The sequence below is a fragment of the Chiloscyllium plagiosum genome, chromosome 41 (assembly GCF_004010195.1).
Source record: "Chiloscyllium plagiosum isolate BGI_BamShark_2017 chromosome 41, ASM401019v2, whole genome shotgun sequence".
Taxonomy (NCBI): domain Eukaryota; kingdom Metazoa; phylum Chordata; class Chondrichthyes; order Orectolobiformes; family Hemiscylliidae; genus Chiloscyllium; species Chiloscyllium plagiosum.
The window spans coordinates 15,292,437-15,308,725 of record NC_057750.1 but is presented as its reverse complement, the minus strand read 5'-3'; the positions used below and the strand labels follow the sequence as shown (position 1 = coordinate 15,308,725).

Here is a 16,289-nt window from a genome sequence, read left to right as displayed (position 1 = left end):
TGAGCAAAACCATTGTCATTGCTGTTGCCCCAAATGAACATCTTAAGTCATTCGTCACAACCTGTGATATGGGACTGTATATCAGGGAGGGGGTTTTGAGTTTAGAAATGGCGAAGAAGGTTTTGAGGTTCAGGGTGTGTATCTTTGCTCAGGTGGAGTAGGGAGTGGGTCTTTGGAGCTCAGGAGGTATTAGGCTGTGGGTTTTGGGATTCAAGAGGGATTGGGAATGGACTTTGGGCTCAGTCTGATCGTTGAATATTCCTGTGTGTCAAACAAGATATGGGAAAAAGATCGCAATGCAAGGATAGTCAGATTTTTCTACTTCTTCTGCATTGGGCAGCCCCAAGATCCCCCCGTCCCACTTCTGGTCCCACTTTTTGGTTGTTCCTACCTTCACAGGAAGCTTTTTTTTTTGCTTCCCTCTGTTCCTCCTCATAGGGATGCAGAGGCAGTCTAAGCTGCTGTTCTGTGATGGTGAGTGAATTACTACAGGAGAGACTTACTACTGCTTTCATAATTAAAAATCTGCACCGCAGCAGCATAGTATGCAGACCAAAGAGAAAACAGCTGTCCCAACTCTACCTGTGCAAGTCGTTTTGACTCTGTCAGGTACCTCATATCCTTCTCAGGTACCTATCAAGGTGAAGCTCAGCAGGGGTTGCAGCAATATATATGTATGTGGTGGTGCTTTGGTACAGATGTCCTGTGGATATAGAATCCAGCGATTTAAATCTTCATGGATCCCAAGCGCTATTGTCCAAGGCTGTGAGCAGCGGCATTTTGAAGAATAATCTGCCCTCCAAATGTATCTGAGTTTTTAATGCATGGGGAGGTCATGATGTCGTGGTAATGTCACTGGACAAAAAATCAGAATCCCAGATTAACAGTTTGGAGTCATGGGTTCACATCCCCACCATGGCAGATGGTGAAATTTGAATCCAATGAAATCTGGAATTAAAAGCTCTTCTCATGATGGCCACTTAACCATTGCCCATTGTTGTAACAATCCACCCAACTGGGTCACCCGTGTCCTTTCTGGAAGGAAATCTGCCATCAGTACCTGACTTGACCTGTGTTGTGACTCTTAACTGCCTCTGAAATGGACACTCTGCTCAAGGCAATGAGAGAAGAGAACCAGATACTGGTTTGTCAGCTATGCCCATATCTCTCAAAAGGAGAAAGGAAATAAAGTATCAGTAAGGAAGGGATAGTAGAGTGTGCTGGCTAACCAATACCATTCTGTTTTCACAGAAACGTTTGAAAGCAGCTGAAGCAGAGAGTCGACTAAAACAGGTCTACATCCCCAACTAGTAAGTACTCCCACATATTTTGTCATCTTAGTGGAAAAAGAATGAGGTGTCATTGTCAAGAGCTGTAATGAAATGTAACAGTTGCCACTAATCCTAGTCTGAAATCCTTAAAAATTCACTCACACCCACGAGACAGATAATTCTATGTTCGGTTTAACACAAGTTATTTAATAACATTTTGCAAGTTCTCTAAGTGGAGGGCGTGTCAAATAACCTATGGTCCAGTTTTTACTTGCTGGTGACATCCTTGCTTTCTCAACAGTTGAGTTGGAGTTCATAGTGTTTTTGAGACACTGATCCATTTTAAATATTATTGCATGTTGTAATGCGAGTAGATGCTTACCTGCAAAATCTTTCTACTGACTCTAAATTTTCTTTCTTTGTTTCTTCTGAATCTTGCATCTTGGAATACAGTTTCATGGGTTCCTTAGCCATGTAATCTTTCTATATGTGTGAACAGTAATGATTGTCAGAAGGGTGGTTTGTTGTGGGGAGCCTGTTTGAACCAGTTGTTTTGTCTGCTCTCCATCTCGTACCCGTTCTTTCGGGACTGGTATTTTTTTGATCAGTATATTTGTGATTTTTGGCAGCTCAGCCGTTAAGAGCATTGTTTTTCTGTTTGCAACTGTAGAGACTGAAAGTAAGATCCACATCACCAGTTTGCAGCAGTGAGATTTATTTTGTGCAAGATGTGGTGTCATGCTAATCAGACGCCATCACCCTGTCTGTAGCTTTCAATTTTCGTCACTTTTATTTTCTTTAGCAACAAACCAAACCCTAACCAGATCAATGTGAATAACGCAGTCAGCAAACCAGGGATGGTGAATGGAGCTGGGTTCCCAGGACAGAATGGAGGAGCTGGCAGGGCTTGTGAGAGCTGCTACAGTAAGTAGACCATACTGCTGTTCCCTATGTGCTCGTTGCTGATGGTATAAATGCCATTTTGTAATGTGTCTAAGAGCAGAAAATGCACACGCATTTAGGAATTTGCTTGGCCAGTGAACAGGATTGGAGGCCCTTGGGCTCTGGTAAACTGTCTGGTTCAATCCCACATCCAAGCTATTAACAGACAGTGCAGGATTATTTTCGGCAAGACATCAGGTACCAGTTCCTGGTAGAATAGCTAGTTGACACCTGATTGAACTCAGACATTGCTAATTGCACTTCTGGGCACTTCTTCTAACCTCCTGCCACTGATTCTTTGTGTAGTATTTCCCTTGCTATGAAGATTTGGGGTACCAGCATGCTAATGCAAGTTACAGGAACCCCTTGGGGCTGGGAGTTCTTTTCAATTTAGTGTAGTGAATCAGGAAGAGACCTCTCACCTCTGATGCATTGATTTTCAATTGAACTCAGAATGCCTCAAACAAAAACAGAAATTGCTGGAGAAACTCAGTAGGTCTGACAGCATTTTCAGGTGACTAAGGAAATTTCAGCATGTCCACAAAGACACTTTGCAGTTTTTATAGATCACTCTTGAAAGCATCCTATCCAGATGCATCACAGCTTGAAATGGCAACTGCTCTTGCCAAGACTGTAATAAACTGGAGAGTCGTGAACACAACCCAGTCGATCATGCAAACCAACCTTCCATCCACTGACCCCATCTATACTTTCTGTTGCCTTGTAAAACGACCAACATAATCAAAGATCTCTCCCATTCTCTTCTGTCGGACAAAAGGTATAAAAGTTTAAGTACACATATGAACAGATTCAAGAACAGCTTCCTCCTATCAGACTTTTGAATAGAACTCTCAAATGTTATGTTGATCTCTTTCTCTGCACCTTCTCTGTAGCTGTAACACTATTCTACACTCTGTTCTGCTACTTGATGCATTTTGTAAAGTACAATCTGCCCGTACAGCATGCAAAATAACACTTTTCACTGTATCTCAGTACATGTGACAATAATAAATCAAATCAAAATCTGTGGAGAGAAAGCTGTTTTAGCATTTCAAGTCCAGTGACCCACCTTCAGCACTGAGAGTCATAGAGATGTACAGTATGGAAACAGACCTTTTGGTCTAATGTGTCTATGATGACCAGATATCCTAAATTAATCTAGTCCCATTTTCCAGAATTTGGCCCATATCCCTGTTAAACCCTTCCTATTGATATACCTAGGCAAAGGCGGTGCAATACGCTGAAGACAGGGTGAGCTGGCTAAAAGGTACCAGGCAGAGATAGAGCTCAGAGGGAGAACAACAGTTAAGGAGACCAAGAGATGAATGATATTATGCTAAGGAGAAAGAAAAGGTGATAATGGGGAGGAGATATGGGTAAACATGGATTGGATATGCTGAAAGCAGCCCATGTAATGATAAGGCCTCTTATGTGGTGGGAGGGTAAAGGGACATAAAAGATGTTCAGATTGTAAAATTACTGAAACAGAAGCTGAAATTTCTGGAGAATTTAACATGTCTGGCGGCATCTGTATTTGTTTCAGACCTCCAGCATCTGTAGTCCATTGTTTTATCTAAAATGATTAAACTTGATATTGAGTCCTGGTGGCTGCAGGGTCCCCAAGTGGAAAATGCAGTGGTGTTCTTCCAGCTTAGCTGAGCCTCAGTGGAGCATTGCAGCAGGCCTGAGAATGGAATTGCTAGCCAGGATGCATGGTGGTGTGTTGAAGTGTCAAGCACCTGGAAGCTGAGGATCATTTTTCCAGACAGAACATAAGTGTTCTGCAAAATGGTTGCCTGTTCTGATTGCATCTCCCTATGTGGAGGAGACCACATTGTGACTAAATGCCTCCTCTGTCTTCTGATTGTAAGGGATGCTATGTTTGGTTGCTACTTAGACTACTTCTGAGTGGTTATAGGCTAAAGTTGCTACCAACAAACATGGAGGCAACATACTGTCTGATTGGGGCTGGAGCATTCATTTCATGGGGGATTCTTGGTTGAGGCTGAATGGAACGAGTTTCTACAGCAGTCTTGAAGTGCTTTACTTCATACTCAACCCTCATTGTAGTTTCTGTGGGATTGTTAAATGAGCCAGCAGAGAGAAACATTTTCTGTGGCCAACCCATGCTGTACCTGCCCAGAGAGAGTTTTACCTGTACTTTACTCAACCTTGTTGCCTGAAGTGGTAAGTGGTCCATCCATCTGCCTCTGGTATCTTTTAGGTTCTGCTGCAGCCTTATCTAGCATCCTGAGCAATTACTTTATCTGTGCCCCTTGCTCCCGCACCTTGCTCCAGTGAGGCTCAACTAAGCTGGAAGAACATCACTGCATTTTCCACTTAGGAACCCTGCAACCACCAGGACTCAATATCAAGACTTTCTTAATAAGATGACCACAGATGCAAATAATGCTGAAGTGAGAGACCTGTTTCTGGCACTTTTTGACCTGCACTCGGATAAATGCAAGAATACCAAATTGCAAACCATCAGACAGTTTATAGCACAGCAGAAAAGGGACTGATTGCTTGGCAAGTTGACTCTGATTGGCTGAAGTGTTGCCATGGAGAAAGCAGTAGGGAAGTATGTACCCCCCCCAAGTATTTTCAATGATACAAGACACTAGAACGTATTCCTTTTGTTTGCAGATAGCAGATTCCAGTTTATTAATGCATGTCACTTCTAGTAAGTGTGAATGAGAAAGGTTACAAGCTCAATTAGTTATCTTAAATTGGTTGTTTGTGTATGTTAGTATAAGGATTAGGCAGAGTGCAGACCATACTCTGACAACCCATGCTTGTTAAACCCAAAATAAAACATCTGTTAATTGTACGCTGAAGCTGCTCCTTTAACAAGGTTATGAAGTCCTTGGTTGTTTTTTCCCAGAGGTCATAAATGACACAGACTCTGAAAAGTCTGGAGGTTTGAAGGGTTTTAGCACCAAGTTGATAATAGCTAACAGAGACTGCCTCAGGCATAAGGCTTTCAAGTTTTTCTTTAAAAAAGACTTGTACTGTGAAAGAGGTGTGGCCAGTTCTCCCAGTTCAGCTTCTCTCTGGTTTATTTTCAGCATTTGTGTGTAACAATGACTGCTGGACCCACAGGAGTAGGTCCAGGCTGGTACTCTTTCTTTGACTTCTGACCTGTAAGAACTTGTGTTTTATTTTACATTTTATCGCAAGGGGTGTTCATGGGGATTATGGCAAGTATTTGGAACAGCATCATTAAGGTGGGATGATCTGTTGGATTTTCGGATAGGATGAGTTATTCGGTATTCTGTTTTCTGTTGTTTATGTTTCATGTAGTATTCTTGTAAATAAATTCTGTTTTGTTTAAAACTAAGTGGTTTGACCAGCCTATTCTCTCCAACCTCTCTTGGCAGCATGGTAGCTTAGTAGTTAACGCTGCTGCCTCACAGCGCCAGGGACCTGGGTTCGATTCCAGTCTTGGGTGACTGTGTGTGGACTTTGCACATTCTCCCTGTGTCTGTGTGGGTTTTCTCTGGGTGTTCCAGTTTCCTCCCACAATCCAAAGGTGTGCTGTTTAGGTGTATTGACCATGTTAAATTGCCCATAGTGTTCAGGGATATATGAATGATGTGCATTAGTTAGGGGTAAATATAGGATGGGAGTGGGTCTCAATGGGTTACTCTTGGGAAGGTCAGTGTGTACTTGTTGGCTGAAGGGTCTGTGTTCACACTGAAGGGATTCTATTCTGTTCTATGGAATATCCATTTTACATCTGCTTGAAACAACGAGCAAAGTTAGGGTCTGGGCTACCTCCTTGAAATGTTTTGAGGGGATCTGGTCTGGTCCATAACAATTGCGATTCTGCAACTGGACAGCAAATATTGCTCAATCAGTCATTCAGCACTCACTCCCTCTTGGTATAAATTGTTGAGATTGTTTGTTTGAAATTTGGCATTCTTGCATTTGTACTGAAGTGAGCAAGAAAGAAGTCCTCAGCAACTTGTTTCTCTTTTCAACTCCATTCTGGTGCTGTACTACCAAATGACTGTATTTAATCCAACTAATATTCAAGATATTTCTAGGGGGATGTTATTGCTATCTTGCCCTTAATGCATGCTTGCCAGTATTTGTATCATTCACATATTGATGGCTTGCCTTAAACGATTCTTGTATGCGACCAGAGCATTTTGACGATGCAAACTTTGAAAGTTCAAGTTTTTCATTTCTGTTTATCAGGCAACCATTCCAAAACTACACTGACTCCCCTCCTAAAGTGGAACTCTGGCCTTCTAAACCAGTCACTTTGGGCACGTGTAATGGCAATTGCTAGCACTTGCTGAGTTGTATTTAAACATCAGTGTAAGTGCCCAGAGTCAGTGATGTGTTACCACTCAAGACAGGTTGATGCTTTTTTTTTTGTTTTTCCTCTTCCCCTAACACCCTAGCAACCCAGTCATACCAGTGGTATTCATGGGGCCCTCCGAATATGCAGTGCAGACTGTGCGCAGCTTGCTGGAATTACTGGAAGAAATATGGTGGCCTGAAGATGCCAACGAGGCTGGAGGGTGAGAGACCTGGACCTAACCGTAACAGCTCGGTAAGATGTTACAATTTCCAGGGAAGCCATTAGTGAAGGAATTTCTTCACGTCAGTAAATCTTTGAGCTTCCACAGTGCCCTGGGGGTGGGAAATTCCATTGGTTGAGCGGATTCAAGGTCGTAATTGATTAATGGCACAAGGGGTATTGTGTGTGTGTGTGTGCGCGCAGATGTGGGGCAGGATCAATGGGCTGAATGGTTTCCTCTTGTTCTTGTGTTCCTGACGGAAGGAAATTTTAGGGGCAATATTGAGATTGTAATGAGGGGTTTTGTTTGACTTCAGTGAAGTGACATTCTCTTCCTAGAAAACTGAAGTAACTGTGACTCAGGAGTGTACAGTAGTTGGGGGAAAAAAACAGTTTCATGTTTGCAAATCAGGGAAGGTAAAGGTGAGAATATTGGAAAGATGTTTCTGCCCAACACTTGTAAAATGTTATTAGGCACTGCCATACATCAGCCAGTACAGACCCGGGTAAGAGACTTTGGGAGAGTGAGATTGGAAGTTTGGTTAATTTATGATGGAACTGAATTGTATTGCTATTTGGCCCATTTTTTCCTATTGTTAATTCTTTTGCACTTGAAACTTCAGGTTTAAACCTGCTTTTCAAGTTGACCTTGGCCAGGAGTGGGGCATTACATCTTGAAGCAGGCAATTGGTGAGATCCCTGGAAGATCTCTGCACAGAAGATAGTATTTGCAGGGTCTGTAGAAGTGCTTTTAATTTTGAAAGCACTGGCAAGTTGTGTATGAACAATTCTCAGCCTGTTACAAATAGCCCAAGGGAATGTTTGAAATAATAATCTTGTTAGGCCACGTGTGACCATAACTAACCAGTGATATCAAGCAGCATGCCCTTGGACTGTTTGCAATAGACTGAGGGCTGTCCATATTCCAGCCTGTGCTTTCCAAGTTCAGAACATGATGTGTGACTTTCAATGTGATTTTGTGTTTGGGCAGCACTTGCTGAAAAGTCCTGACTCATGAACAACCAATTTAAGTTTATCATTTGAACTCATTATGGCTCACTCATAGTAGCTCTATGTACTCCTACACGGGGGCCTCTGCAGTAAAATAAACAATCTCCTGGCATCAGACCTTTTAAAGCATGGAAAATGAAAGCCTCCATGGCAATGACTTAACCAATTAGCTTTCCTCATGAGTATAAATTGTTGCTATCTCTGAAATTTGACCTCCTTGCATTTGCCCTGATTAGTGCCCAATTAAAGGTTTCAACAGCATTTTTCAGCATTACTCAAGTTCTGTACTACTGAGGGACAATTTACCTACTGTTCTTATGGCCATTCCCATAGATTTGTTCATCCTGCCTGCCTGCCTAATTTGAAAGCTTAGGTTTCCTCTATTCAACTGCTTTACTATACTTTTTTATTGTTCTGGCTGTGTCACTGTTTTCTGAATGTACGATGTCATTGAAGTCTTGATAGTTTCTCTTATGGATAGATTTAAAAATGAAGCTTCTGCAGCATTAACCTTATCCTTGGATTCGATGTGAACTACAGAGGGAGAGGCTGAAATGCTTTTATTTTGTTCCACGTTTTAAACTTCTAATGCGAACTGCAGAGTTGAAACTATAAATAAACTGTATTGTGTGCAGTGATGAATGTGTTTCCTAACTGTGTGACTGTTCTTATCTTATAGAATCCCCATGGGTATTGGGTGAAAAATGCCAACCCCAAGTTTACACTGAAGACACGGCAGGCATTCTGTCTTCAGACAACGAGACTCACTAAAATTGCACGGTATTTCTGTCAGAACCTGTTTCGCCCACGGCAGGCAGCACGGCGACCCTTCATACCAATCAACAGTGCGGCTATCAAAGCAGAATGTGAGTCCCTCCAGAAATGTAATGGGTTTCTTCTCTATAACTGGCCACTAGCTGAATACTGTAACTGAACTCTTCCAAACTGCAGCCTATCCAAACTTCGCTGCCCGTATCCTTACTTGCATGTGACTCTTTCTCCATCCCCCGTTTACACTGAGACACTTGTTTATGTCTGGCACAGTTTTAAAATTCTCTGACATGTTCAAATCCTTCCAAGGCCTCGCTCAACATATGGAAGGTTGAAACCGATACATGCTTGAAGTTGGGGTGAGGTCAGATCAGCCCTATTCTTATTGAATGGCAGAACAAGCTTGAGATACTGTATGTTCTGATTTTGTTTGCTTTTTGAGGAAGCTAAAGTGAGTGGACAAAAATTTGGCAGAAATGGAGAAAAGTGAGTTTATCCACTTTGATAGGAAAAACAAAAATAGAGTATTTCTTAAATAGAGAGGAGTTGGAAAATAGTGAGCTTCAAAAATACTTGGATGCTCTTTTCATAAATCATTGAGAGTTAACATTCTGATTCAGCAGCCACTTACGAATGCAAATGATATGTTTGCCTTTATTATAAGAGGGCTTGAGTTTGGGAGTCCAGGGTATCTTGCTGCAATTATATAGAAGAAAGTGAGGACTGCAGATGCTGGAGATCAGAGCTGAAAATGTGTTGCTGGAAAAGTGCAGCAGGTTAGGCAGCATCCAAGGAGCAGGAGAATCGACATTTCGGACATGAGCCCTTCTTCCTGAAGAAGGGCTCATGCCCGAAACGTCGATTCTCCTGCTCCTTGGATGCTGCCTGACCTGCGCTTTTCCAGCAACACATTTTCAGCCGCAATTATATAGAGCCTTGGTGAGATCATATTTGGGAGTATTGTGCAGTCTCTTTACCTGATGAGTAGTCGAAGGACTCGAAATATTAACTCAGCTTTGTACCCACAGGTGCTGCCAGACCTGTTGAGTTTCACCAGCAGTTCTGTTTGTGTTTAAGGTTTCAGTATCTGCAGTTCTTTATTTTATATTGGAGTCTAAGAATATAAGGAGAGGCCATTTAGAACTGAGATGTTTCCCACTGAATAGTGAATCTTTAGAAATCCCTGCACCAGATGGTTATGGAGGTTTCCATCATTGAGCATATTCAGGACTGAAATTGAGATTTTTAAATTTTGAAACTGGGGATAGTGCAGGAAACTGGTGTTGAACTACAAGACCAGCAGGGTGATGGGAACCTGTGGTGTAGTTCCAATGTATGGATGGATGTGAGTAGGGAGGACATGGGCAGGATTTCAGTCACGCGAGTGTGCTGGCAGACAGGAAGCTGGTTTGAAGTGTGTCTACTTCAATGCCAGGACTGTGCAGAATAAGGTAGGTGAGCTTGCAGCATGGATACGTACCTGGGACTTCAATGTTGTGGCAATTTCGGAGACATGGATGGAGCAGGGTCAGGAATGGATGTTGCATGTTCCAGGGTTTAAATCTTTCATTAAGATCAGGAAAGGTAGTAAATGATGGAGAGGTGTGGCTTTGATAGTCAAGGACTGTATGACGGTGGCTGAAAGAACTTTTGACAAGGACTCGCCTACTGAGGTGGTATGGGCTGAGGTTAGAAACAGGGAAGGAGAGGTCACACTGGGAGTTTTTTGTAGGCCTCCGCAGATTCCAGGGAGGTGGAGGAGAGGATCAGCAAAATGGTTCTGGTTAGGAGTGAAAGGAACAGGGTGGTCATTACAGGGACTTTAACTTCCCTAACATTGACTGGGAATGCTCTAACTCTCGTACGTCGGATGGATCAGTTTTTGTCCAATGTGTGCAGGAGGGTTTCCTGACACAGTATGTCGAAGGGCTGACGAGAAGGGAGGCCACACTGGATCTGGTACTTGGTAATGAACCAGGTCAGGTGTTTGATTTAGTTGTAGGTGAGTACTTTGAAGAGTGACCATAATTCAGTTACATTTAGTTTAGCGATGGAAAGGGATAGGTACATGCCACAGGGCAAGGGTTATAGATTGGGGAAGGGCAATTATAATGCGATTGGGCAGGACTTGGGAGGCATAGAATGGGATAGCAAAATGCAGGGGATGGGGACAATTGAAATGAGGAGCTGGTTTAAGGAACAGATATTGTGTGTCCTTGACAGGTATGTCCCTGTCATGCAGGTAGAAAGTGATAAGGTAAGAGAACTGTGGTTTACTAAAGAAATTGTATCTCTTGTTAAGCAGAAGAGCGAGGATTAGGTGATGTTGAGATGAGATGGTTCCGATGAGGTGATGGTGAGTTACAAGTTAGCTAGGAAGGATTTAGAGAGTTAGGAAGAGCAAGGAGGAGACATGAGCAGTCTTTAGCAGGTAGAATAAAGGAGAACCCTAAAGCTTTCTATAGGCATGTGAGGGATGAAAGGATGACTAGGGTGGGAATGGGGCCAGTCAAAGACAGAAGTGAGAAGTTGTGTGTGGACCCTGTGGAGATCGGAGAGCTGCAAACAACTATTTCTCATCTGTTTTCACTCAGGAAAAGGAGAATATTGTAGAGGAGAAGACTGAGACACTGGCTGTGAGACTATAAAGGATTGAGGTTAGTAAGGAGGTGGTGTTATCAATTCTACAAGGTGTGCAAGTCCCCTGGGCCAGGAAACTAGGGAGGATGGCAGAGCCTTTGGCCTTGATCTTTGATTGTCTACAGGTTTAGTACCAGAGGACTGGAAGATTGCAAAGTGCCATTCAAGAAGGGTAGCAGAGATGACCCAGGTATTAAAGACTAGTGAGCCTTATGTCTGTAGGAAACGTTTTGGAAAGGGTTATAAGAGAGAGGATTTATAATCATCTAGCAAGCAACAATTTGACTGGATATGGTCAACATGGTTTCATCAAGGGCAGGTCGTGTCTCTCAAACATCATTGAGTTTTTTGAGAAGGTGACCAGGTGGATGCGGGCAGGGCAGGGCATTTGACATGGTGTACATGGACTTCAGTAAAGCCTTTGATAAGGTTCCAAATGGTAGGCGTTTGGAGAAAATGTGGAGGCATGGGATTGAGAGTAATTTAGCAGTTTGGATTAGAAACTGTCTTTCTGTAAGAAGGCAGCGAGTGGTGATTGATGGAAAATATTCAACCTGGATTCTGATTACTAGTGGTGTGCCACAAGGATCTGTTTTGGGACCACTGCTGTTTGTCAATTTTATTAATGACTTGAATGCAGGCAGAGATGGATGGGTTAGTAAGTTTGCAGATGCCACTAAAGTTGGTGGAGTGGTGGACAGTGTTGCAGATTGCAGGGGGATGTGGATAAACTGCAGAATTGGGCTGAAAGGTGGCTAATGGTGTTCAGTGCAGCTAAATGTGAGGTGATTCACTTCGGGAAGAATAACAGGAAGATAGAATACTGGGGCAATGGAAAGATTCTTGGTAGCTTGGAAGTGCAGAAGGATCTTGGTGTCCATGTACACAAATTCCCTGAAAGTTGCCACCCAGGTTGATAGTGCTGTTAAGAAGGCATCCGGTGTGTTTGGTATTATTGGGAGAGGGATTGAGTTCTGGAGCTGTGGTATCATGCTGCAACAGTACAAAACAGTCGTGTGGCCGCACTTGGAGTATTGTGTAGTTCTGGTCACCGCATCACAGGAAGGATGTGGAAGCATTGGAAAAATTGCGGTGGAGATTTACCAGGATATTGCCTGGTCTGGAGGGAAGGTCTTATGAGGAAAGGCTGAGGGACTTGGGTCTGTTCTCGTTGGAGAGAAGGCAGCTAAGAGGGGATTTAATAGAGACATACAAGATGATCAGAGGATTAGATAGGGTAGAGAGTGAGAGCCTTTTTCCAAGGATGATGTCGACTTTTATGAGGGGGTGTAGCTACAAATTGAGGGGTGGTACACTTAAGACAGATGTCAGAGGCAGGTGCTTTACTCAGAGTGGTAAGGGCGTGGAATGCCCTGCCTGCCAATGTGGTTAACTCAGCCACATTAGGACATTCAAACGGTCCTTGGACAAGCACATGGATGATGATGGGATCGTGTAGGGGGATGGGCTTGGATTAGTTCACAGGTTGGTGCAACATCAAGGGCCGAAGGTCCTGTTTTGCGCTGTATTGTTCTATATTCTATTACCGTGATCACATTTGAATCAAGTTGGTTGATGGGTGTTAACAACAAGCAGCTGGTCCTGAACAGCAAAGCAGAAACAGGAGGTCAGTTCAGCATTCAGGAGATGGTGACCAGGACTCCAATTGTACCTGTCTACCATTGTCACTCGGGGTCTGAACTCTCTCTCAAACAACTCCACACCGAATTGTGCACCAGTATCATATTGTTACAACACTGTGATTAACGTAGTCACCCTCATCAATGCCGTCTAAGTTGCATGTTTTGCTGTTTGTGATTCATTTAACCTTGTTGAACTCTAGGACTGGTGAAACCACATGTATGCAATGCGAGGACAGATGCTTTCTTTGAAATCTCTTCTGTCACTTCAAGCAACTCCTAAATGCCACTCAGCTATTGAAAACTGTTGGCCTACCTATGAACCATGATTCCCCTTGCCCCTGAGATTCATTTCACAGTCTGTTGCCATTGACAGTTGAGACTCAGGATTGGGGATGTGTTTAATAGAAGTTACAAGTTTTAATGTGCAAGTAAGTGTTGCTCCCTGTTAAAGCTCAGTAAAGATTGTGGTGCTAATAAAATACAACCTTGCAGTCATACTGCAGGCAGGGCCATATTGTTCTTATACGGTTCTGAGCTCCCTCAAAGTTCTGACAAGGAATTGTTTTCTCCAGTTCTTCAGATATCTCACACTTTCTTGGAAACTAATGTGTTTTGATTAGTTCTTCCATAAGGTGTAGGACACTGATGGGATATGGGCTGTCACCGCCAAGGGCAGCATTTGTTGCCCTTCCCTAGTTATGGCCCATCTGCACCAGTTCAGAGGACCAGTCAAATGATTATTGATGTGGATCTGAAGTCACATAAGGCCCAGACTGGGGAAGAATGATAAGTTTCCTTCCCCAAACCATGCTAGTCTCTATATCAGAATTTCATGGTTATCATTACTTGGAAAGCAATGACCTGGAGGTGTTATTGCTGAACTAGTAATTCAGAGACCCAAGTTCAAGTCTTGCCAGTTAAGAGTCTAAAGATCCTTTGCCAATTGTCAGCAAAACTCCTCTGGATCACTCATGTCCTTTCGGGAAAGAAACTGCCATCTTTACCTGGTCTGGCCTATAGTTGACTCCAGACCCACAGCAATGTGGTTGACTCTTAACTGCTTTCTGAGCAATTAAGAATGGCCAATAAATGTTGGTCTGGTCAGTGACACCTTCATCCCGTGAATGAACTTTAAATATTGATTTATTTATTAAGTTGCGTTCCACCATTCCTAATTGGAGGAATTTGAACTTGTCAAATTTTTCTTCAAGGAATGTAAGGCCAATATTTATTGCCAATTAGTAAGAACCTTGATCAAGTGGTGATGAGCTGCACTATTGAACTGCTGCAATCCATGGGTGTTGATAGACCCACAGTTCTATGTGGAAGGGAACTCGATCATTTTGACTCAGTAACAGTGAAGAACTGGCGATATAATTCAAAGTCAGGATGGTGTGTGGCTTGGAGGAGAGATGTAATCCCTCTGAACTTTCTGTCCTAACAGGAGAGCGAGTCCAACTCCTCCTATCTCCACAGAGTCCAGGTCCCTTATCCCTGGCACCAGTGTCCAAAATCCCCTCTTTGCTGATTTTAGATTTTGGGCAAGAGATGCAGGGGCAGTGTTGGGAAGAATTTTTTTCCCCCCACGTTAAGTGGTAATAACCTGGAACTTGCTACCTATAAAGTTGACTTTTAACAGCCCTCTGGGCAATTAGGGGTGGCTAATAAATGCTGGCCTAAGCCAGTGACATCCACATCCCGTCAATTTAAAAATCACTAAGTATTAATTAGTGAAAATGGACATGACTGTTTTCAAAATGAAATTGGACAACCACTCTGAGCAAACAAACTTGGACTCCAGGGGCAGAGCAGTTAAAGGACTGACTGGATTGTTCCACGGAGAATTGGCAGGTACATGAAGAGCTGAATGACCACTTCCTGTGCTCTAAGTTATGCTGTGACCTTGACACCCTTCCAAAAGAATTTTGCCCAGAATTCAGGAGAATGTTTGAGCTTGAGGCCTAACCAGTGATCCATAACAATTTAGTGCAACTCCCTTGCTTCTACCTTTTTATCTCCTCTATTGAGAAGGTAGAGAATCCACATAACTTTATCAACTTCCTCTGCCATCTTTAAAAGTTGTGTATGTTCATCTCCTGGTCACTCAATTTTAACCACCTCCCAGCATTAAAACCGTACTGTTTAATTATATTTCCTTAGAAAACACTACTTTGCAAGGTGTTTCTCTGTAGTAGCTGCATTTCTGTCCAGTCTGCGTATTGGAATACGAGTGTTGTACCTAGCTTTTGAAATGTTTGATGGAAAACTTTTAAAGGGCCAGTTTTGCCTCTTTATTTATGAGATTATTCTTTCGTACCTGAGTTTTATAATTGAGTGCAGATACTTGCAGAATTATATGCCAGAATAATGTATTTTATCATTGGCTTCTCCCCTTCCCCTCAGCAATCTGTACTAGTCCAGTCATGGGTTTACAAATTACGCTGCTGCTGATGTGTGTTATGACGAATGTGTTTTGTTGGTTCCTGGTTCACAGTTTGACCGAACTGAAGTACAACTATGTTGCTATCTTTGGCTCCTGCTAACATTGCATTCTTAACCTCATAGGCACTGCTCGACTTCCAGAAATCGGGGAGAAGGCAATTAAGCTCAAACCTTTCATCAGGAAGTCATTGGAATCCATAGTCAAGTACCTGGGTAAGCAATCGCATGTACGCATGTACAATCTAGTTCACTGACTTATAACTCATGTACCAAGTTTCATCTGTACAAACTTCACTGGGAAATGGTGGCATTGTGTTTATATCACTAGATAATTTAAATTCAACTGTAGCAAACTTTTAATTAACCACCTGTGGGACCAGGAGTGTACCACTTGATCAAGAGTTCCTTCCAGTCAATGTAAAAACATGCACATCGTAATAGAAATGTAATGCAGGGGGTGTATGTATTGCTTGTTATACCTTATTTACAGCATAAATCTCTTGAATAGTAATGCAACTTTTGCCTGAAATAAAACTTAATGGCAGAGAGCCTTCTTACTCAAACTCTCAACTGACTACTCCAACATCGTGGAGATCATGATAATGCAGTAAACTTCCTGTATTTCAGGTGTATAATTTTTACTGGTTTATCAAGGGTGCCAGTTTATAAGATGCTGTTGAAATGATTGTTTGCTGTAATAAAATCTGGAATTGAAAATTAGTCTCAGTAAACCCAACTTGTCCTTTCAGAAATCCTACATGTGACTTGAGACCCACAGCAATGTGGTTGACTCTTAACTGTCCCCTGAAATGACTTCGCAAGTTTATTTGAAGGACAAGTAGGGATGGGCAACATGTTAATCTTGTCAACATGTCCACATCCCATAAGTACATAATTGAGTTGACCATGACGCAGTGTGTAATCTGTCACGAGCAGATAGTAATGGGACCTGAAGGTTGGACAAATGGTTCACATCCAAGAACCATGTGTCTCACCACAGGAAAATGATGTGGAGATGCCGGTGTTGGACTGGAGTGG

The 16,289-nt window shown here is 42.6% G+C and overlaps 1 protein-coding gene across 4 annotated transcripts in view; it reads left to right on the top strand.

Moving 5' to 3' along the window:
• Positions 1-16,289, top strand: part of LOC122542881 (metastasis-associated protein MTA1-like) — a 100,640-nt gene that overhangs the window by 70,996 nt on the left and 13,355 nt on the right. For all 4 annotated transcript variants that reach the window (XM_043681001.1, XM_043680999.1, XM_043681000.1 and 1 more), the window contains exons 12-16: positions 1,252-1,310; positions 2,074-2,195; positions 6,626-6,777; positions 8,435-8,621; positions 15,375-15,464. In XM_043681001.1, coding sequence (XP_043536936.1) covers positions 1,252-1,310; positions 2,074-2,195; positions 6,626-6,777; positions 8,435-8,621; positions 15,375-15,464 — 610 coding nt within the window. The remainder of the gene's footprint in view (positions 1-1,251; positions 1,311-2,073; positions 2,196-6,625; positions 6,778-8,434; positions 8,622-15,374; positions 15,465-16,289) is intronic.